General features: G+C 38.9%; 1 protein-coding gene across 1 annotated transcript in view; it reads right to left on the bottom strand.

The window, feature by feature from the left end:
- Positions 1-25,076, bottom strand: part of ttc28 (tetratricopeptide repeat domain 28) — a 218,907-nt gene that overhangs the window by 82,997 nt on the left and 110,834 nt on the right. The window contains exon 6 of the mRNA XM_062434493.1: positions 6,219-6,440. Coding sequence (XP_062290477.1) covers positions 6,219-6,440 — 222 coding nt within the window. The remainder of the gene's footprint in view (positions 1-6,218; positions 6,441-25,076) is intronic.

Raw genomic sequence — 25,076 nt, 5'->3', positions numbered from 1 at the left:
CCACAGCGCCACCTACTGGATACAATAGCGCACCCTAGAAAATCAAAAACCGTACTTTAACGAACTTGTCCTAGGGATTTAATCCGACCAACTTCAAATTTGCACGGAATCATCTTGACACATTGTAGATGAAAAGTTATCAAAAACTTTCTGATTAGGGATTCGGTTTGGACGTGGCGGTGCCGACAATTTCCTTCGCCATTCGATCCTTCGCCAAAAAGCAGGAAGTCCTTATAACTCCTACAGACATCGTCCGATCTACACCAAATTAATCACGCATGTAGAAGGTACCGCCCTGAACATGTCTATGCATCAATACTGTGTTAGCTCCATAGCGCCACCTACTGGATACAAAAGCGCACCGTAGAAAATCCAAAAAAATTGAGCCCTTCAACTCAGATTGACATATATAAACGAAATTTGGTACACATATGTATTATGTAAAGACGCACAAAAAAGTCTCTTGAACCCATACCCTCACTCCAACAGGAAGTTGGCCATTTTGAAAAATATGTGCGATTTTTGCAATTTCCACGCCCCGTACTTTAACGAACTTGTCCTAGGGTTTTAATCCGACCAACTTCAAATTCACTCAGAAACATCTTGAAACATTGGAGATGAAAAGTTATCAAAAACTTTCTGATTAGGGATTCGGTTTGGGCGTGGCGGTGCAGACAATTTCCTTCGCCATTCGATCCTTCGCCAAAAAGCAGGAAGTCCTTATAACTCCTACAGACATCGTCCAATCTACACCAAATTAATCACGCATGTAGAAGGTCCCACCCTGAACACGTCTATGCATCAATACTGTGTTAGCTCCATAGCGCCACCTACTGGATACAAAAGCGAACCCTAGAAAATCAAAAAAAATTGAGCCCCTCAACTCAGATTGACATAGATAAACAAAATTTGGTACACATATGTATTATGTAAAGACGCACAAAAAAGTCTCTTGGACCCATACCCTCACTCCAACAGGAAGTCGGCCATTTTGAAAAATATGTGTGATTTTGGCGATTTCAACGCCTCGTATTTGAACAAACTCCTCCTAGATATTTAATCTGACCACCTTCAAATTCACTCAGAAACATCTTCAGACATTGGATATGAAAAGTTATCAAAATCTTTTTGATTACTGGTTTGGTTGCTTCGTGGTGATGTGAGGAATTTTTCCGTTTCGCCATTAAACAGGAACTGCTGGCCAAATGGCGGCACTGCACCCCGTAGAAGATTAAGGAAATTGAGCCCCTCCCTCTAGATTGACGTAGATGAACAAAATTTGGTATATATATGTATTGTGTAAAGACGCACTAAAAAGTCTCTTGGACCCATATCCTCGCTCCAACAGGAAGTTGGCCATTTTGAATCGGATTTGTGATTTTGGCGCTGTTTGTTTCCATTTGAATTAGAAGATGCGTCGCGCCAAGTCTCGCTCATTAGTGGCGTGGCGAGGGAGCTTGGGCCCGGTCATCGCTGCTCGCAGCTTTAATTAGGGCCCGAGCGGCGACTGCAAGTCGCCTGGCGAAAGCCCTATTGAAATTGTAATGTTTATTAGGGCCCGAGCGGCGACTACAAGTCGCCTGGCGAAAGCCCTATTGAAATTGTAATGTTTATTATTAGGGCCCGAGCGGCGACTGCAAGTCGCCTGGCGAAAGCCCTATTGAAATTGTAATGTTTTATTATTATTATTATTATTATTATTCTTCCGACATTTCGTGCCCCAATTTCGCCCCTTTCCCAAATGCGAAAATGCTTATACTTTTGCACGGACGTCCGGCCTCATCCGAAATTCGATATTTTTGGGTGGTCGCACATGGTCGACGCAGAATGGCGGAATAGCGCCCCCTACAAAGTCCAAAAATGCCCATAGGGAATTTTGCTAACTTTGTCCTATGCTCACAAAATTCGGTACACATATGTATTATACCCACATATGCAAAAAAGCCTCTTGACCTCATGACCTCAACCCAACAGGAAGTCGGCCATTTTGGTTTTGATTTTTACCGCCTAAAATTAACTCCTCCCACAGCGTTTGCCCGATCAAGTTCAAATTAGGTACGCAACATCTCCAGACCTAGCTGAGCTTAAGTTGTGCTCTGCGCATCTGTAGGTCAAAGGGCGTGTCTGCCAGGGCTTAACTAACTTTGGCATGCTCGCCATGTACATACGAGTGGCTCTCACGCCCACATACTTCATCCAATCAGCTTCAAACTTGCTGGACATGTAAGTCATAGCGCCCCCCGGTGGTAACAGGAAGTTAACTAAGATTCATTAAAATTACATACTTTGCCCCATCAACTTCATTCAGAACCAGTTGGTGAAGCTACATTATGAAGACTGTGAAGCTACGAGTAATGGCGTCCGTGTGGCGAAAATACGTTTGGCTTTTTGATGGCTTTATTGAACTCGTATCATCATGAAAATTGGTACACAGGTCCAGGGTGCCGACCTCAATATCTCCATTCGCTCATAGGCGATCTCACTCGTGTCGCCCCCTAGTGGAAACAAGAAGTGCCATATTTTACATCATCATTGTGCGATTTCCACAAAACTTCACATGTGTAATCACTGTCCCACCCTGAACGCAACCGCTTGTGTTTTGTTACACTCTACTGCCCCCTGGTGGATGAACCATCAACCTCTCATAACTCCTTCATGCTTTGTCCAATTCACTCCAAACTTCACATGACTGATGAGTGGCCGCCCTGAACACACCAGACCACACCAGACCATATGTGTAACTACCTGTGACTGCCCCCTACTGGATGAACGAAACATTGCATTTTTGGCCTCCTTCCAGGTTTTTTCTCACTTTCTGCTTCACGCCACAGCCCCGCCATGCCTCAGGCCCCGCGGTGGCATGGGTGAGCGAGGGCCCGCCATCGCCGCTTGCGGCTTTAATTATAATTAGTATGCTTCCCACAGTCTTTTCTTTTTGTCAGTAGGCCGACATAACTTCAAATAATGTCTCAAATAACTTTTAAGATAAAAAAAAAACATTGTAACTTGTATTAGAGCTTTCAAAAATAAACTTTTGATTAGATTTCATTCAACTTACCGTCATTGTACAATGTACGAGTACTGAGACAAGAAAATGCAGTTAGTCATCTAACCAGAAGTGCAAAATAGGGTTAAAAATTGCACAATTACAAACATTATAAGGGTGAGTGACAAATAAGGGTTGGCAAGATGAGCAATTCAAAAATATATTAAAAAATAGTTTTAAAAGCAGCATGAGCTTTGTTAAAATGTACATTTAGTATTTTTGTTGGTATTATATCATTTGAAATGACATTTGCACCATATTTTAAAACCAAAAGTAAGACGCTCCTGAAAATGTCAAGTTGTGTAACCACAAAAAAACGATAAATATTAAATATTTTATCCACCTACGGTGTATTTAAGTGGACTTATACTAATAATTACTTCATTTAAAACATGTAAATGTTTCCTGATCTCCATGATTCCCAAGATTAAATGTAATATTTAGAAAAATTGTATTCCATTACCTTTATTTAATATAAAAAGTTATAATGTAAGATCATGCCGAACTCGTTGATATGGTATTTTATTGAGAATTTAGTGTTTTTAAGCAAGTTGAATTATTTGTTACAAAGTTTTTATGGTTACACCACTTAGACATGTTTACCATAATCCTCTAATATATTCTCTCAAAATGTATTAAAAGCAGAAATGTGATGCTGGATCCACAAAAAAAAGAATTTGTGCAAGTTATTCATACGTTTATTTTCACATTTTAACCCCTTTAAATTTGACTAAACCACATGGACACAATAAAACATCATTGACCCATAAACAGAATATTGGTGTGAAGTGAAGTGCATATGAATGGTTGCACGTATATAAAAGTCTATACATGGAAAGGTAATATAAAAAAAATATTATGGGTACTTTATGAAGAAATGAACTTTAAAATAATCTCAGATGAGGAAATAACAGAACTCCCTCCAACTAAGTGAAAACCAAAAAAGAAAGCAGCATTTCTGTTTAGAATAAAACAGGAAAATAGTTTCATATTACAAGCTGCAACATTTCCAGCTGCAGGGGTTTAAACCGCTAAAACAAAGTAACTTCACAAACTTTCAGTAGTCAGAAGATTTCACTTGAGGGAGTCTTTATTCTGCTTCTCATCTAGTTGTCAACAGATGGTCAATTTGTGTGTTATGAGAGAAAGCTACAAACACTGAGATGATGTTGGCTGCAGTGTTTGCTGGCTTGCACATATTTGCACTTCATCCAAAAAAAAAATATCGGGAGCGAAATGTGTGCAGATTGTTGTCTTTGTTTGTTCGTGTAACATTTGGATAAAAAGCTGCACTGTGATACTTTAAATATTTACAGGCTTTACAACAAGACAGTGTCCTAAATACGCATGATGTTCTTCAGTTTCTGAACGCAAGACTGCGTTATGCAAATGTGCTAAAAACACAGTAACATTAGCAGAGCTCCAGAGTGCTGCACCTAAAATGTGTAATAACTGCTGCTGCTGTGAGAGAAAACAACACATTTTCCAGTTTGAAACACTTGAAATATGATTATCTCAGTAATTATTCAAAATCAAATTACTGGATGAAGCTGAAGGCTTTCTGTTCAGTTTCTACGGAGGCTCCGAGGTGGAAAACACAACACTTCAGACACATTTTATTATGTTTTTTGGTTTTGTTGTTTGTGTTTTTTTACATCTTAGGGCCAATGAAAATAATAATAAGTGTTTCTAATTCACAATACATGTTTCTGTGTTATTACATCTGTGTGTAAAATCACCTTTTATAATATTGTATTTGATGTTTGTTGATATTTGCAAATTATATATTTTTTATCATGCTCTGTCAATGTTAATAATCTTCTGTTTTATTTGTATTTATTCTATTTTTAGCTACTTTTACTAGGTACTATTTGCACAGTATTATAATTAACCTTCGTGTCGTCCTCCCGGGTCAAATTGACCCCGTCTGTTTTGACTGTTCCTTCTTTCCTCCCTTCCTTCCTTCCTTTCTCCCTCCTCCCCTCCCTCCTTCTCTCTTTCTTTCCTTCCTCTTTTCTTTGCTCCCTTCCTTCTTTCCTTCCTCCATCCCCCTTTCTTCCTTCCTTCTGTCCTTCCTTCCTCCCTCCCTTCCTTCTTTCGTTCCTCCCTTCCTTCTTTCCTTCCTTCCTTTCGTTCGTTCGTTCCTTCCTTCCTTTCGTTCCTCCCTCCATTCTTTCCTCCCTCCCTCATTCTTTCTTTCTTTCCTCCCCCTACCTTCCTCCCTCCCTTCTTTCCTTCCTTCCTCTTTTCCTTTCTCCCTCCCTCCTTCCTTCTTTCATCCCCCTTCCCTTCTTTCCTCCGTCCTTCCTTCCTTTCCTTCCTCCCTTCCTTTCTTCTTCCTTCCTCCCTCCCTTCCTTCCTCCTTTCCTTCCTTCTTCCTCCCTCCCTCCCTTCCTTCCTTCTTCCTCCCTTCCTTCCTCCCTTCCTTCCTCCTTTCCTTCCTTCTTCCTTCCTTGACTCGAAGACAACAGGAGGGTTAAAAACAGACCTTGGACAAAGAAAAGGCCCGTTGTGGTTTTACAGCGTTGTTACCGTGCTGTGATAGCTGTTGTGGGAACCTATTAACTCTTTTACAATATGTTACCCTCAAGTAACACATTATAAAAAAATGTGTGTCTTTAAGTAAGATGATAAATGAACGTGCAGTGAAGCAAAATGACGTTAAAGGATCAGGCTGGGGTTACAGTTAGTGTCAACAAATCCCATGAAAGCACCAAAACCAACAATTTGTTAGTCCGTCCGTCTCTAAATACTTTCTGACCTCCCTCCTCCGTCTGTGGCTCTCAGCCTCAAGCCTGTTGACGTAAGTCCTTTAAAACAGCTCCCAAATATATGGTTTCATTGTTTATAAACAGCTCAGTAATTCCCTAAAACATCTGGGCATTGTAGTTTTTTAGCAAACATCACTCAAACAGCGGGAAAAAGTAAATTTGTCGGGGGACTATTTTCAGCGGCGGATGAATCCACATTTGGTGCTTTTAGTGAGTATTTCTGGCTGCAGGAAGGTGTGTGTGGGAATGAGTCAAAATAAATTATAGTGTGTGTCACCCAGTGCAGAAAATATATAGATTCCCAAACCTGAGTATACTCAAACATGCACTGTGGTCACTCTGAGAAGGTTTGGTCAAGAATCAATCAGACACATTACGCATCATAAGGTGTATTTCTGTACCTTGGCGATATCCAGGTGCTGCTCGTGGCACTGAACAGCATTGGTGAAATCTCCCAGAGCTGTGTACACGGCGCCCATGTTGCCCAGCTGTCGAGCCTCGGAGAGCTGGCACTGGGTTTGTCGTGCCAACAGCACACACTGTTTATGGCTGGCCAGCGCGTTGGGATAGTCACCGATAGCTGTGTACACATGGCCAAGACTGCTGAGAGCGGTGGACGCAGCCTGGAATCACAGACAACCACAAAAATACACCAGTTAGAGTTCAAAAGCAGCAAAGGAAGTACTTAAAAATACACTTTAGAGCATTTACCATTTACTAAAAAGGATATTAATGTACTGTATATTTGCAAAAAAAATGTCCAATTACAATATATAGGCTTTACATAAGGTTTGTTTTAGAGTTGAATACTGAAATAAACTCATCACAACTCTCTGGAGGACAAACTATAGACTTGTGATGCTGTTCAGACACAATTTAATGTGAAAAATTGGTGGCGTTCCCCTTTATTGATACGTATACTCATATTTCCACCTTTACTCAAAAGTCCTTCACTGCCGTATCTTTGATTCATGTTCAATGTAACAATCTTTTAGAAGTATCTTATCCTGTAATTGTCATCTGTACAATCACTTTTTTTCACTGTTCATAATCGATGTATTGTTCAGTGTATGAAGTGTCAGAAAAATATTTAAATGACTTGTTTTGTCTGACCAACAGTTAAAAAAACAAAGATGTTGAGTTTACTGTCATGAAAAATTGGGAAAACTGGCAAATATTCCCATTTTATAAGCTGCTAACATTACATTCTTGACATTTTTGCATTAAAACAACGACTTAAATGATGAATCAGTGATCAAGATTGTTGATTAATCATATAGGGGGCGCTATAACTATATAACTATTACTAAACTATAAACATTGTGCTCAATCAGTTTTACCTTTAAATAAAGTGGTTTATATCAATTTAGGCAACTTGTTTTGAGATATTTTAGCGGATAAATTAGACAAATTGTAAAAATAGAGAGGCATGTGTTACCCTCCCCCATCCCTAAATGGAAATAATGTCCTATATGAAAACACACAAACACACACACACATACACACACACACACACTGGAGGGTACAGGAGTGAAATCTAATCTTTCGCCATCCTATTAGACCCTGCTGTGAGAGTCTCACCCTCCACCACCAACACCACCACTGCTGCTGCTGCACATCAGGTTCCTCCACTTCTATTATTATTACTCTGTTTCAGTTAGCACGAGACACTTTTACAGCTCTGAGCTGTCTAATGATTTCTAGCAGAGCTCGCCCTGCTAATTACTGGGCTTCTTCAGGCATAATACCATGCAAATCATTGATGAGCGTTTCAGTTTCAGTTTGTGCTGCTGTTGTCGTCACTCGTGCATGAAATCGGGGCCATGAACTCTCTCTCTCTCTCTCTCTCTCTCTCTCTCTCTCTCACACACACACACACTAAAACACACCAAAACACACAGATTGTGTCAGTTTCCTCTCACAAACACTGCCGTCTGCTTCTCTGATTAGACGGAGAAATGAGAACGAGTCCTGCTCTTCTCTAATTAGAAGCCTGCCTGCTCATTTGCTACCTAATCTTAAGGTTATTGGTATCGATCCGTTCGGCCATCCGGAGGAGTCATGGGAAATATTTGAGAGCAGATTCAAATTAAGCAGAAAAATGGAGACAAGAGCAGCAGTCTGTATCGACACATCTCACATTTATCCCAGCGCACTAAGTACTGAGTGTCTAAGTGTTCACACATACAAACACACTGGTACACAGATGCTGTGAATACATTAATACACAGAAACTAGATGTGTGCTGTTGAAAATGTCTCCATTTATTTCTTAGTTAATTGCAGCAGCTTGTATTTATAGTGTAGTATAATAGTAATAATAGTATAATAAAACTATATTACTGTCTTATGGAGGGGAGACGCTGATGTTCGAGACACCATTGGATGCTGAGGCGTTCTACTCTCGGAGGATTGAGAGGAAGGCCGACATTTCTGATGGTCCGGAACAAGAGGATTAACTGAACACTGGCTATCAATGACGTCGGGTAAAGTAACAGCCACGGCTAACTCAGTGTAGCATAATTCTTAGCCACGCTATATACATTAACCGTTGTCGGCCGTCTCAGGACTTTTGGATTTGTTGTTTTATTACGGCATGTTTAAGTGTTATTTCATATGACTGAAAACTGAACTTCGATTTATGGTTGGAGTTTATTTGTTTCATTAATATTCAGGAGCTCTCCAAAGCAAAGTTTAGATACTCAAGGTGTTTTGTTGGAAGTGTTCAGAAGGGGGACGAATCCTGCGCGCTGCCAGTTTGGCAGAGAAAGGGAATGTTCTAGGGGATCTGGGGCTAATGACTGGACCTTTTTTTTCTTTTATATATACTGTACATATTTGGGATTGTATTATGTTTGTTTCTGTTGAGGGAGGGAGACATGACGTCTACATGGTTAAATATGGACAAAAGGAGTCATGTACACTACATTTATAACTTTATTGTGTGGCTATGACTAATAGTTTACAGGGCGCCCAGTGTGGGGGGTCAACTATCAGTTTCGCATCATGGTACGTTAAAGGGCTCAACAGTCCAGTAAAGAGATCTAAAATATTTACTCACCTTAAGAATTTAAAAGCTGATATTATTTTTCTTCATGAAACTCACCTACGTAATTCTGACCAACTACGTCTAAAAAAACAACGGGTAGGACAAATCTTTCACTCTGGTTTTAATTCTAAAGCAAGGGGAACAGCAATAATACTACACAAGAAAATTCAGTTCACCTGTTCTGGTGTTGTGTCTGATTCACAAGGCCGCTATGTTATTGTCTCTGGACGGATTTTCCATACCCCTGTTGTACTAGTGAACCTGTACGCTCCTAACTGGGATGATGCAGGGTTTGTGCAACAACTTGTCTGTAAACTGCCAGATCTAAATTCTCATTTTTTGATTTTAGGGGGTGACTTTAACTGTGTCATGGACCCAAACTTAGACAGATCCAACCCTAAAGTACATACCCTATCGAAAAAATTGATGAGCTCCTTAGAGAAGGTTGAATATGGTGCCATCGTAGAATCAGACCACGCCCCCGTACTTATGGATCTTTCTTTAAACCACATTTGCACTAGACGTCCTCAGTGGCGCTTTAATACTACATTATTATCAGATGAGAAGTTCTGCAGTTTAATCTCTATAGCCATCAATAGCTTTTTAGAAACAAATAGAACAGACTCAGTTTCTCCATCATTACTTTGGGAAACACCTAAAGTTGTTGTTAGAGGGGAGATAATAGCACATTCAGCCTATCAGAATAGAGAGAGAAAGAGGAAAAAACAGCAGTTAATGGATTCAATATTTGAGCTAGATAGGCAATGTTCCACATTGCCAAGTCCACTATTCTACAAAGAGAGAATAGATCTTCAGACTCAGTATAATTTACTCTCTACTTCAGAAACAGAACAACTTCTTATGCGATCACGTGGGATGTTTTATGAACACGGTGAAAAAGCAGGCCGGCTTCTGGCTCATCAACTAAAATCTAAATCTGCATCACAAAACATTTCTCAAACTGATGATACTACAGGACAGCTGACCACAGACCCTTTAGAAATAAATTCCATCTTTAAAAACTACTATTTTGATTTATATAATTCAGAGTCATTTAAAGACACGTCACTTTTTTACAAGTTTTTTGAGAAAATACAAGTTCCCACCCTCTCTGATGGCCACAAAGAGCAATTAGACCAGCCACTGAGCCATGAAGAGGTTACCTTAGCCATCTCTGCCATGCAAAATGGGAAGGCCCCAGGGCCTGGTGGCTTCCCCATTGATTTTTATAATAAATTTTCTGGTCAGCTAGCCCCCCTGCTGTTAGATATGTTTAACCACTCCTTGTCCCAAGGTAAATTACCAGGATCCCTTACTGAAGCATCAATTACACTTTTGCTGAAACCTGGTAGGGATGCATCTAAATGCGGATCATACAGACCAGTGTCGCTGTTAAATTCTGATGTTAAAATACTCTCTAAACTGTTAGCTAGGAGATTGGAGGCACCCTTGCCATACCTGATTTCAACTGACCAGACGGGCTTTATTAGAGGGCGGTATTTGTTTTCTAATGTGCGACGTCTTTTAAATATACTTTACAGCCCTTCACCTGACGACGTACCAGAAGTTGTGGTTTCCTTAGATGCGGAAAAAGCATTCGACCGCGTGGAATGGGATTTTCTTTTTTTTACTTTGAAGCAATTTGGTTTTGGTAAAACGTTTAGCCAGTGGATCCGACTTCTTTATTTCTCTCCGCAAGCATCAGTGGTCACAAACCAGCTGCGCTCACAAAGTTTTACTTTATCTAGAGGTACTAGACAAGGTTGCCCACTTAGTCCACTTTTATTTACAATAGCAATAGAACCACTATCCCTTGCCCAAAATCTACACCCTCAATAAAGGGTATTCCCAGATGGGGAGTGGAAAATAAGCTGTCCCTCTATGCAGATGACATGCTGCTTTACATCTCAGACCCACTGTCAGGTATCAATTACATACTTTCACTACTGCACACTTTTGGGCAGATTTCTGGCTACAAACTTAATTTATCAAAAAGCGAATGCTTACCTGTTAATAAATCAGCGATGGAAATCCCAAATCAGGCTCTACCATTTCATATATCAAGGTCAGGTTTTAAATACTTGGGCATTAAAATAACTCCTGCCTTCAAAGATCTTTTTGATGAGAATTTTGCCCCACTTATTGTTAAACTGAAATCAGACCTACAAAGGTGGGATATCTTACATTTGACCTTAGCCGGCAGAGTGAATTGTGTCAAAATGAATGTATTACCAAGGTTTCTGTGTCTGTTTCAATGTCTCCCTATTTTCTTATCAAAATCTTTTTTCCATCAGATAGATACATTTATTTCAAAATTCATATGGAATGGTAAGATTCCTAGGATAGGTAAAGACTTACTCCAGCGACCAAGAGCAGTAGGTGGGTTGGCACTCCCTAATTTTAGGAACTATTATTGGGCAGCAAACATCCACTGTTGTGTCAAAACCTGGTTCACTGAGAAAGGAGCCACAGTCTCAGATCCCAGACACTCCAAACCTGCAGGGGGCAACCACATCAGTGGTGGAACCCCAGGTAAGAGGAAGGAAGTGCCTGAGGGAGCACATTCACCTGCGCACCCATACAGGAAGCATGGTCTGAAATGTTTGGAGCTGGCTCAGTCAGCTCTCTTGCCTGCTCCTGGAGACACCTCACAGCCACAGCTCCTGATCGACCATTGAAGACACCACTGGTACAGAACAGTAGATGTTTAAGTTTGGAGGCCATGCTTCCCAAATGCTTTGATTGTGTGTTTGTGGTTGCAATGGTTATTTTTGTTGAGTAAATTGGAAACTTTATTATGATTTTATAGAAGTACTTTGGTACTCGTGCTTTGTTTCTAGTACTCTAATAGTGACCTTTGGTGTAGCTTGTTACTTTAATTGTTAACCTTTTTGAAATGATTTGAGTTGAATTAATCTGAATAAGTTTAATTTCATTTCATTTATCAAGTAACATTAACATTTATTAATTCATTTATTATTTATATTAAGAAGTGTGAAATGAAATTATTTGGTATTAATGCCTTTGTCTTTCTGTTTATCGTAGGTTATTAACCTATTCTGTTACACCCACTTCTGACCCAAAATAAAAACTCAAGATTGAACAGAATTGAGTTGTCCATCGTGTCCTTCAGCAGTTGATCAGCCGTTTCAAGTTTGGGCAGAGCTGTGGTCAACAAGTACACACTTCAACAGCACATAACTTGACATCCACAAAATAACATATTGGGTGCAATCTCCAGATACAGATTGGTGCGAGTTGGAGTGCAGGTCATGCATGTCGACCTCTCTACATGCTCTAGCTTCCTATCAAGATTTTACAGTTTACATCTAACCCAGTGGTCATCTCCACTCTTAGAATATGGACTCAGTTTAGATTGCATACTAACACAAGGGGAACACTTTTGATTCAGAGCCCGCTGTGTAACAATCACACATTTCTACCAGCCAAATTAGACCAGGCCTTTGCAAGATGGCATAGGCAAGGGATCCAAATATTTAGTGATCTTTATGGGAATGGGATATTTTCTAGCTTTAATGATTTGATTTCCAAGTATGACCTTCCACAAACTGACTTATTTTGTTACTTTCAAGCTCGCCAATTTGCTAAAAGCCACAGCTCAAACTTCCCGGCTCTCCCAACAAAGTCCCTAGTGGACTCACTTTTGGAAGTTCCTTCCTGGTTGAAAGGTTTTACAGCACATTCTTATTCATTGATTGTTACTTGATCATGTTAAGATAGGCAAGATCAAAAATGCATGGGAAAAGGAACTTGGAACTGAAATTTCAGAAGAGGTATGGACTAATGCTCTAACAAGAGTGAACAACAGCACTTCCTGTGCAAGACTGGGTTTGATCCAGTTCAAGGTTGTACATTGTCTACACTGGTGTAGAGCTAAGATATCCTCATTCTATCCTAATGTAGATAGCAAATGTGTAAGATGTCATGTTAATGTAGCTGACTTGACACATATGTTTTGGTCATGCCACACACTAGTAGGATACTGGTCAACTATATTTGATGTATTATCTGAAGTTCTTGGGATGACTTTAGAACCATGCGCTATGATTGCCATATTTGGTGTACCAGATGAAGAAACAAACTTGACACGAAAACAACTCAACATCATAGCATTTGTATCTTTATTGGCGCGTAGGCAAATCTTACTGCTTTGGAAATCAAGTGCACCACCCACTGCAGCACAGTGGCTTAAAGATGTAATGATGTTTTTACATCTAGAGAAGATTAAATTCACAATTAGAGGTTCTAACAAATTCCTCTCAGTGTGGGGATCACTAATGTCATATTTTAGTAACCTCCAAGCCCTACCAATGTAGTAAGTGGACATCCTGGCTGACTCTAGAGTAATTACTGCCCCCCTCTATATTCAAGCTACACTATAAAAACCTGACTATAGTAATCCATAAAGGTTGTCATGTTTTGAAAGTGTGCCATCCTTCACAGAAATCATACTTGTGCATTCATGTTGCAATTTCAAGTACGTTTTTCCATTATAACTGTCTGTATTGTTTGGGGTTTTTATTTTTTTATTTTTAGTCCAGTCGGGGTGGGATGGGAGGGGGGTGTTTTTTGTGTGTAAGAAAAAAGAAAAACTCATGTAACTGTACTGATGTGTCTCTGTTTGTAACCTATATTTCTCAATAAAAAGAGGTTTAAAAAAAAACAAAAAACTATATTACTATTTTTTAACTGTGTTCTATTTAACATAGGTTTTTAAGTTATTTAATTATTTATATTAGGGTCTATTGTTAATTTTATTTATTTTGTATAACATGTATGAATGACAATAAAACTGAACTGAACTTTAGTATAGTTTTACATTATAAGATTTTGCAGTAAGGCTTTATTTTACAGGTTCCTTATTTTTTTACTAATTTCCTGGAAATGTTTGCAAGATTTTAACAATTAAAGGTGCAGTGTGGGACTTTTGTCTCCCCCTGCTGGCAGTGAGTAATTACACAAACACAGTTGACTCGGAGGACACATCGTAGTCTTCTCTGTCACTACTGTGACAGCTTTAATATGGTGGATAAATTGTTTTGTATGTCACACAACCCCCCGCAAAATGACGCTGAGCTGGCAAACTTCCAGTTGGCTCCTTGTTAACTAGAACGGGGATTAAATGATTTATTCGTGCATCTCTTCTAGATTTTCCAAATGTTATCGGACTAAATGGATCAAATTCTGACTGTAAAATGAGTAATTTCACAGGGGTTGTAATGCTAAAAATAAATCATTCATTGTTTTACAGCTGCTCCTTTTCCCATGATTGTGTGAGTAAAATTGCTTTCTGGGTCAGTGTGCATCATGTGACTGATACAGTCATTGTAATTGCAGAGTTTGGCCACTATGTCAAGTTATCTACACTGTTCCTGAGGGTTTGATGTCAGTAAACTACAGGGCCGTTTCTAGTGCAGGAACTTCGGGGTCATTTTACGGGGCTGTGACCGTTCCCATGTGTCTCCACAGCAGGAAACGCCCCTGAAGGATGATCTCCTGGCACTTTTAGAGGGGCAAAACGAATCCCTGCCCCTGGGTATTAAAAATTCCTGGATGGGGCTTGAGGTTGAGTCGGTGCTGATTGGGTTTACTCATAGCGGGATGTGCTTTTGGTGCGTCATGTTCAAAACTGTCGCACAACGATTACGCAACGATCGAAACTGTTGCAGAATGATTACATCACCTCCAGAGTTCAGAGTGTCATATCAAGCTCCTACTCTGCAATGGAGACACAACGGCTGAGAGTTCCCGCCTCCTAAAACTTGGAACTTCCTTAATGGAAACTAATAGCAGCAGGATTTCACCTGTTTTCCCCTCGTTCTTTTACTTGTAATGGAAACATAACTGCATGTTCGAGCCTGAATCTCACCTGAAATATGTGAGAGGACTGTTTGTGCACATGTGTAAACAATCTGACGAGAACAATGTAGAGGTAACATTACAAACGAAGCGTTTAAAGCCCTAAAAAAATGCCCTGACTTTTGACTTGCAGGCAGCATTTATACACACAGCTCAAGCTTTTGACCATGTTTAACATCGGATATCCTGACAGTAAAAAACATAAAAGAGAATTAAAAAAAAACATGAAATTTCCCCTTTAAACCCTTCAGCTTTTCCAGCTTCATGCAGAAACAGTGAGGACAGCCTGCAGGAACATGTTGTTTCCTTTACAGGAGACACGACACAGCTGATAATGAGTTTAATCTGTCGAACCGTAACGCAGCTCATATCTGTGAACACACAGCGTGATGTAATTATCAATAAACCCTGTCCTCAGGTATAGACTCACTGTAAGAACCGTCTCCTTGATGTAATCACAGAGACAGTAACTGAGTTAAAGGCAGCACACACATACACACACACACACGAAAAAACAACACGTGAATTTAACCTTTAAAAACACACAATGATGGACGTTGAAGGAACAAAGTGCGAGACTTTAATGAAATGTTTGCAAGTTTAAAGAAGGTTGAGAGAGAAGATGAGAGGATGATATGAATTATAAAAGAGGAGTTATTAGCATGTTCGTTATTCATTTATATCCCTCGTGATCTCTTCCTCTCGAAGATTCAGAGGAGTGTTGTTCAACAGAAACATAAGAGTGAGCCTTAATGTTTAAAGTAACTCTCTTAGAAATAAACTGTACATATATGGATTTATCTAATTTGGAGCCAATTATAATTTTTTAAGGAAGTTATTTATCTGCAGACATTTTAATCCTTTGTTTTAATGTGTTAATGTGTTTCAGTTTAGAAAGTAGTAACTCATTAAATCTAATTTTTCTTAACATAAATATTACAAATCTATCACAGATTTCCTTTTAAGAATAAAAAATCCCAGCTTTATCAAAAAACTTCCTTTAAGAAACAAATAGGTTGATATGTTGATATTTTGTTTTTGCCAAATGCACTTCACAGAGTCATGTGAAAAAGCTTTTATCACATTGTTCAAGAGAGAAAAACAACTTGTTAAAATCTTGTAACCCCTCGGCCACCAGGATGCTTAAAGATGAGCTTTTAAAAAGGGGACGTATGGTGCATATTTCCTGCTCTATATTTATATTCTGTGTCTCTACTGGAATATATTTGCATGATTTCCAGTTAAAAACTCCTTATTTATCTTCTACTGGTCCGTTATGCAGCCCCTCAGTTCAGCCTCTGTCTGAAACAGGACGTTTTAGCTGCTAACATCTTTCATACAGCCTGTTTAAGGTGGGAATGTTGTGCCATTATTCTGCTTTGCCGTTCTGTATAAGAGGTTTGAACACAGAATGGGGGGTTAGGGTGAGGGTTAGGGTTAGGGTTTCTGCCATTAATGCAGCACTGGAGGTAGTCATGTCTGATTATACACACTAGATGCCGTCGCTGTTGTGTTACACTGGACTGGGATGCCGGCAACCTATCTAATATCACACACAGGAGCAGCTTTATGGAATATCTTTGCATGATTTCCAGTCAAAACTCCTTATTTATCTTCTACTGGTCCTTTATGCAGCCCCTCAGTTCAGCCTCTGTGTGAAACAGGCCGTTTTAGCTCCTGTCTCTTTAAGGCATCCTCCTCCTCCTCCTCCTGATGAGCCCAATTCAGCAATGTATCCTCTTTTACTTGCAATATAAACTTAGCAACCAATACTAAACAGATGGACGTTTGAGGGCAGGAATGAACAATTTGATGTCATGATGAGGAGAAGGAAGAAGTCACTTTAAAAATGGAGAGTTAAGAGTAGATTGAAGAGGATGTTTTTTGATATCACAATCTCTCTCTCTCTCTCTCTCTCTCTCTCTCTCTCTCTCTCTCTCTCTCTCTCTCTCTCTCTCTCTCTCTCTCTCTCTCTCTCTCGTGTCCAGCAGAAAACTTATTTTTAATGAGGACAAGAAGGAAGAAGATGTCATTTTAAGAAGTTTTTATCTAGTTAACTGAACTTTGTTTGTGGAAACACATTATTATTATTCAAAGTATTTCTTATGTCTGGAGGAGATCTTAAAATAAATATTTGTATGTTCATAATAATAAATAAAAAATCTGAAATTTTAACATAAATAAGAAATAATGAGTTAAAAATCCTTTCCAGACACGCTGAGAGATAAATATAAATACTCTGCTTTGAATAATAATCTGTGTCTAATATGGTTTTTCTGCAAATAAATTCTTAATATAACATCCACTCCTTCTCCATCAACAACATCAACAATAATCCATAATCTATTAATACTGGACAATGATTAGCTCCAACTAATAGTGATGTCATAAATCCTGCCTATAGGTACACATGTTTAATATGTTTGATTTCTGGTGAGATCAGATAAACTTTCCTCCTTCAGCAGATGAATGTTGCACAAAAGAAGCAGAAGAAGAAGAAGAAGAAGAAGAAGAAGGAGAGGAAGAAGAAGAAGAAGAAGAAGAAGAAGAAGAAGAAGAAGAAGAAGAAGAAGAAGAAGAAGAAGAAGAAGAAGAAGAAGAAGAAGAAGAAGAAGAAGAAGAAGAAGAAGAAGAAGAAGAAGAAGAAGAAGAAGAAGAAGAAGAAGAAGAAGAAGAAGAAGAAGAAGAAGAAGAAGAAGAAGAAGAAGAAGAAGAAGAAGAAGAAGAAGAAGAAGAAGAAGAAGAAGAAGAAGAAGAAGCAGAGGCTCATGTTTAAGAGGATGGGGGACATATTCTGTTTTACAGTGTGAAGTTTGGCTTTGAAGAATAAAAAAAATTAAATAAAAAAATCATCATTAGTTTAATACTTTCTGTGGATGGATAATACACATGCACGTTCCTTTAAATCAGAGCTTTAATGAGTCTAAAAACTGTCACTGAAAACAGCCAAACTGACCTTTAGTGGAATTTACCACTTCTAATTAACACCAGCACAACCCTGCTCTTTTCATCCCTGTTCGTGTGTGTGTGTGTGTGTGTGTGTGTGTGTGTGTGTGTGTGTGTGTGTGTGTGTGTGTGTGTGTGTGTGTGTGTGTGTGTGTGTATAAAATGGAAACAGAAGCACACATCCACTGAAATCCCAATTCCCCGCAAAGTGACGAGTGTAAACACATAAAATCCAGTTGACACATCTCCGAGGCGGACTTCTAGGTAGGAATAAAAGGGAGATTTAATAAATGACGAGGAGGCCTCTGTGTCTGTGTGTGTGTGTGTGTGTGTGTGTGTGTGTGTGTGTGTGTGTGTGTGCGTGTGTGTGTGTGTGTACAGTCGACCGTCCAGACAAGTGTTTGATTTCCCTCAAGGACACAACGTCCCCCCCCCCCCCCTCTCTTGCACAAGAGAAAACACAAAAAAAATCCAATCATGTTGTGTCTAGGACTGTGAGCCGGTCCGCTGCGTGTGTGTTTTGCTTATGTCTACTTATATATTTTTATAAAAGAGAGAGAAAAGACAGAAAGAACCCGTCGTTACAAATAATAATGATGGGAAAAACACCTAATCTAATTCTGTACGGGTGAAAGGAAGAGGAAAAAAACCCCCAATGTGAATAAAAAAGGTGTAGAAAAGCAAATCTTGAATGCATGAGGAGTAGAAAAAGAGGAGACAGATGGAGACAGAGGAGGATTTCGGGGTGGTAATGCATCCTGCATGTGCTGCTGTGCTCCAACAAACCAGCCAGGAGGAGAGATATGCAGGAGAGCTCTGAGAAGCAATGCTCAATCACCCAAAAAATGTGAGCTTTTCACCCTCAGCGTGCGATAAAGGAAGAAATGAGTTCTCCTGCTGTTGTGTTTTAGGAGGAGAGGGGGGGTGAGGGTGGTAGATGGGAAGCGACAGACCTGAGTTAACTTGGCTCGTGTTGGTCTGACTCTGAGCGACCACAAATCTGTGTGTGTGTGTGTGTGTGTGTGTGTGTGTGTGTGTGTGTGTGTGTGTGTGTGTGTAAGTGCTTGTCCGCTCTAACGTCAGCTGTCGACGGTCACATTAGCGTCTCTGGCCGCCTCTTTATTTGATTTGAGGAAGCTATAATACTGAGCAAACATCGGTTAGTCCCCTCATTTTAAATTTGAAATGTCATTTTCTTTTACAAACAATGACTCTAATATCATTCATGCTCATCTAAGTATGTAAGAAGAAGCATTTAAATGGGATAATATTACAAAAAAATAGCAATCTCAATATTTCCTTATGATATTCAGACTAACTGGCTCTATAAGCATCATCTACAGGTGATAATAATGACTTTTTAGCAGATACTTTAGCCATAAATATACACTCACCTGCCACTTCATTAGGAACACCTTTATGGTTATTATTGAGGTCATATAGTGGGTGATGGTGGTGCATTATATTGACTGGTGTTCCTCATATTGTGTCTACTCCATTAACCCTTACATACTGTTCATGGTCACATTTTACCCATTGTTTTTAGGTTTTAGAGCTTTAAAAAACACCCTAGACACATTTCTTTTAGTCCGACCTTCCCTAATGCGACCCACAGTATGAAAAAAATGGAGATAAAATGTAGCATTTTTTAATTTCTGTGCAACTGATATCAGCATTCACACATGTTGTATTCATCATTTTCTATAAAATGTTCTCCTGGACCATAAAATAGTGATTTTGAATGTCCTTTTTCCATAAGATTAACCAAACAGAAGGATTAATCAAACATGTATTAATGACTGATGGGGAATTTATGGATATGAATTGGTGTAGAGACTAATTATGAATCAGATGTAAGGGTTAATATACAATGAGAGGGGCAAAATATTAGTAGCACCAGTCAATAGTATGTATAAAGCATGTATAAGTGTCATAAATGTAGAATTTAAAGCAGAGCTGTTGTATTGGATTGAGTTAGATTGCACAGGTGTTCCTAATAAAGAGGCAAGTGAGTGTATATACACATAAATGCTTGATTCAGGCTATGGGATGCATCTCAGGAGCTGCCATATTGACCCAGTCTTCTAGCAGCTCTCTGCAGTAGACAATAGCAGAGTGAGTTTTATTCTGCCTTTATATTTTCCATTATAGACAGAAAGAAACGCTAAAGCTGAGACACAAGGAATGATTTCATGGGCGAGTAGTTATTTTACAACCAACATGTTGGATTTTAATAGACCGTTATCACTATATAAGTACTGTTGAGCGTCTGTTAACCTTCTTGTCGTCCTCCCGGGTCAAATTGACCCTGTCTGTTTTAACTGTTCCTTCCTTCCTCCCTTCCTTCCTTCCCTCCTTTTCCTTCCATCCTTCCTTCCTTCCTTCCTTCCTTCCTTCCTTCTTTCCTCCCTCCCTCCTTTCCTTCCTTTCCTTCCTCCGTTCCTTCTCTCCTTTCCTCCCTTCCTTCCTCCCTCATTTCCTTCCTTCCTTCCTTTCCTTCCTCCCTCCCTCCCTCCTTTCCTTCCTTCTTCCTTCCTTCCTTCCTCCCTCCTTTCCTCCATCCTTTCCTTCCTTCTTCCTCCCTTCCTTCCTTCCTTCTTCCTCCCTTCCTTCCTTGACTCGAGGTCAACAGGAGGGTTAATCTCTGCAGGACTTTTCTATTTACAAAGTATTATAATTTACTATTCTATTTATTGACAGTAAACCTGGTTACAGCCACTTGTACAGTGTCCAAGCAGCTACCTGATGATCTCCATCAAAGAATAAATGCTGCTTTTTACATGCAGAGCTGAATTTATATAAACAAACATGCAGCTCATTATAAAGTTTACGCCTTATATAGCAGCCAAATAGACACATCAAGCATCCAGTATGGTATCTATTTGCTTATATTGATGGTTTAGCACAATATCATGTATGTAACCATAATATTCATATTATCAAACAAAGCCAATTATGTATTTCTCTGCATTCATTGTGTCAAATATAACTAAGAATTTCAATAATAAATTTGCCCTTTTTATCACTGATATCATCAAGTGTGTTTCCATCTAATTGTTTTATGCATATTATCAAATTGTGTATTAAAGAAATTTGGCGGTGGAAAAGTTGGACTATAAAATAAAAAATAAATGCATCTTTGCTTTTAATTGCTGCTTTCACCTCAGATGTCACTTGTGTTTTATTAAATGAATTGTTTATTTCTCTTTTAATCTTCGTCTGCTCTGTTTTTATCAGCTGCTGTAGAAGATGTGTCAGGATGTGACCTTTATCGGGAAGTAAAAAGGGTAATTCATTTATTCATTTTTATTATCTATTAATTGATTGATTCTTTTTAAATGAACTGATTAATGGTTTTTAGTCTCTAAAATGTCAAAAAATGCTCATCACAATGTTCAAGAGATCTCTGTTAGGCCTTAACCCTCCTGTTGTCCTCGAGTCAAGGAATGAAGGGAGGAAGAAGGAAGGGAAGGAGGAAGGAAGGAGGGAGGGAGGGAGGGAAGAAGGAAGGAGGGAGGAAAGAAGGATGGAAGGGAGGGCAGGAAGGATGGAGGGAGGGAGGAAGGAAGGATGGAAGAGAGGAAGAAGGAAGGAAAGGAGGGAGGAAGAAGGAAGGAGGGAGGGAGGGAGGAAAGAAGGATGGAGGGAGGGAGGAAGGAGGGAGGAAGAAGGGAGGGAGGAAGGAAGGATGGAAGGGAGGAAAGAGGTAGAAGGAAGGAAAGAAAGAAGGACGGAAGGAAGGAAGGAGGGAGGGAGGGAGGGAGGGAGAAAGGAAAAGAGGAAGGGAGGAACGAAGGAAAGAAGGACAGAGGAAAGAAGGAAGGGAGGAAGGAAAGGAAGGAAGGAAGAACAGGGGAGGGAGGAAAGAGAGAAGGAGGGAGGAAAGAAGGAAGGAAGGAAAGAAGGAACAGTCAAAACAGACGGAGTCAATTTGACCCGGGAGGACGACATGAAGGTTAAAATTGTTTGTTTTGTCCACCGTTAAAAGCCAAAAACATTCAATTTACAATGAACCAGTCGATTAATTGATAACCCAAATCATTTATTAATTTTCTTTCAACTGTGTAATTGCAAAGCGGCTGTAAAAGCATGTTGTTTTTATCATCTTTATTATTTATTTAGGTGAAACGTCAGCTGTCTGCAGACGCCGTCGTCTTTGTTTGGAGGCTGTCTGGAAACAAATAAACACATGTTCCTCGTAGCCAAACAAACACACAGCGGGATGTATAGATTTTTGTCCACGACCGTGTTTGAGTCGCCTTTAAGCCAACCGAGCACCTGTGGAGAAAAAAGCTCAATAATCATCTGTCCCAACCGCACAGAGACTCGTCTGTGCTGCGTTTTACACATCAGAGAGAGAAACTAGCCTGTGAGCTCCAAGGTGAGCCGCCGCACCGATGACTCACAGCTAATGAGACACTTTAATTAAGAGCCAAAATATTTTAAAGATAAATAAATAAATAAATAAAGATGCATGGACAGAAATACACACAGGACTCTAATGTTAAGACGCTCGCTGCTTTCAGTGAAATGAACTCGCTCACAGCCTCAGGTGACAGGTGTTCAATCGACCTCTCTGGATCCAGGATGCAATCACATGCTATTAAGTGACTGTGTGTGTGTGTGTGTGTGTGTGTGTGTGTGTGTGTGTGTGTGTGTGTAATATCGTGTGTATGTGTGTGTGTGTGTGTGTAATATCGAGTGTGTGATGTGTTCAGAGGGTCTAGTGGAGCCTTCAGGAACATTATAAAGGCTGTAAGTGCCTGCAGGTAACTTCTGTTGTTATTTGGTGATACAGGCTATAAATAAAACTGACTTGACATTATTAACTAATCCTTATAATAAAGTTATATCCTGTTTGGTTTTTTTCATAAAGCTTAAAATCTAAATGTCTGTGAGTCTATTGAAACATTTTAAAAGACGTTTTTATGGTTAAGTTGGACTTCTGCATTAATGTGATGAATTACTGCAATTTTTCAGGGTTTTATTAAAGATTTCTATTAATCAACTGATTCACAACCAAATTTCCAATAAATATAATCCATCACAATACGATATGAAATCAATACAGGCCATTAGTGCCATTAGTGTGGAGCCATGATGTCACTTCCTGTCTGGTTCCACCAGCTTCTGTAGCTCTAAGTAAATCTCTCATTCAGCTCTTATTTTAAAAATGTCTCCACTATCACTTGCTTTTAGTGATTGTGAGCTACAGTGATAACTTATTTGTTAACTATTTGCCTTCAAGAACACTGCAATTATCTGCTGCTGGTTTATTGGAGGTTTTACAGCAACAGAAAGAAATTCAGGGGTTGCGGCTTTAGTCAATTATGCCCCAAAACTATGAAACAAACTACCGAAACTTACCTCTTCACTTTAGCTTTTTAATCAGTCATCTTCACATTTAAGCACTACAGAACTTATTTTTAAATGTTGTATTTACTTGATTTTATATATTGTATTTATTCTACTTTTACTATTCACTATTTCTACTATTCTTACTTCAAATTATTGCTATTTTTATTTTCCATCTTATATTACACTAATGGGTTTTTAAAAAACATGGTTTTATGCTTCTTTAAGCCCTTTTTAATGTGAAGCACTTGGTGTATGTAATTTATTTTGCTATAAAGCACATTGAGCTGCATCTCTTGTATAAAAGGTGCTATAAAATTAAGTTATTATGCTTTTAAAATGCTGTATTTTACTTGATTTTATATTGTATATTTATATTGACATTATATGTATTACATTTTTTAAGCTGTAATTTATTTTGCTGTAAAGCATTTTGAGCTGCATTTTTATTATTTTATTGTGTGAAAGGTGCTATACAAGTTAAGTTATTATTACTATTATTGAGCTATTAATTCAAAGATTTTGTGACGCCAACAAAGTTAAACAAAGATGAATGTGTCAACATAAAGAAAACTAAAGCTCCCATAAACATTTCATGATAAATCAGTCACGTCTGAATCCATAACACCACCAACACTCAATTTAAAGTAGATGTTTCTTTAGCTGTTATATCTTCTGTCTGAAAACTTCTCTCTGTCTCAAACTTCAGCTAATTATTTCCTATTTGTCCACGTTTATTATCTCGCTGAAAGGTAATGAGTGACACATATTGTAAGACCCTCACTTAAAAGTCAAATAAAGACATTAGTCTTCATGTATAAAACTCTTTTAAACTGTCATTTTATCAAACAAACAACCAAATACGAGGCTCCAAAATTTGCTCATCATCAGCCACAAGACTTCCAATCATTTCACTGTATAAAGCGACTTAGAGTCTTTTGGGACGACTCGGCTGAGCGCAGAAGCTCAGAAAGGACAGTTCAATCCTGGTGCAATGCTGGAAGATTTAAATAATTAATGAAGGAATTGAGGCTTTGCCAGCTGTGTGTGTGAATTACGCAGGATTTTTTTTTTTTTTTTTTTGGAGAGGATGAGCGTGCACCTCTGCCAGCACTTCGCTTTGCTCTGAGCAGGAAGGAGACAATCAACTGAAAAACATGGAGAGTGCTTTAGCTTCTGCATTCATTTTCATCCTTTATTTAATTCCTTTGAAAAGTTGTGTGCTCCTCTACAGCACCCAGAGTCACTTCGAGTATTTATCAGCTTTGATCAGCTCTGAGTCTATTTGATTATAGCTGAGTTAGATAATTAGTTTAGAGATAATTGAAGGTGATGGGTCAGTTGAAAGTGGACTCATATGGGGGACAATAGTTTTATTTTACTGTATAACACAATTAATTCACCAGTGTATAAAACTATTTGTCCCAAATCCTAATGTCCTCAAAGGAGTACTTCCTGTTTAGCAGTGTCGTAACTTGTTGCTATTGCTAAAATTAGTCGCGTATCAAACTACAAACGTTATTAAGCATAAATAAACGATAAATCGATTTTTACACTGTATTTTGCTTTTGCAACCACTAGGTGGTACACAAACGTATTTACGAACAAACACAAGAGGTAAAAGTTAAGCAGAATGAAGTTTAAGGTCCAGCAAACCCAAATTGTAATGTCCTGATATGAGGATGCAGGATCGAAGGAGGTTAAAATACTTAAACCTGACAGAAAAATGTGAAAAAATACTAATAATCAACAACTAGTGAAGCAAATTACAAACTAATTATGAATCAATCTGCAGCGATACATAACATGCAGAATCAAAATAAAATTTTAAAAAACCCTAAAAAACTGAACATGATCCTCTCAGTGAAGAAGAAACCTAGACACCAAGACAAAATAGTAACATGATCTCTTCATGTTACTATTTTGTCTTGGTGGTGATAAAAGACAAGACAGGAAGTGTGTTATAGACCAAAGAGATGATCAATCAACTCCGGCAGCCGTTAATGTAACTACCAACAAAGTCATATTCT

The sequence above is a fragment of the Scomber scombrus genome, chromosome 15 (assembly GCF_963691925.1).
Source record: "Scomber scombrus chromosome 15, fScoSco1.1, whole genome shotgun sequence".
NCBI lineage: Eukaryota > Metazoa > Chordata > Actinopteri > Scombriformes > Scombridae > Scomber > Scomber scombrus.
The sequence above is the reverse complement of the archived record's forward strand: the minus strand, read 5'-3'. Positions and strand labels throughout refer to the sequence as shown.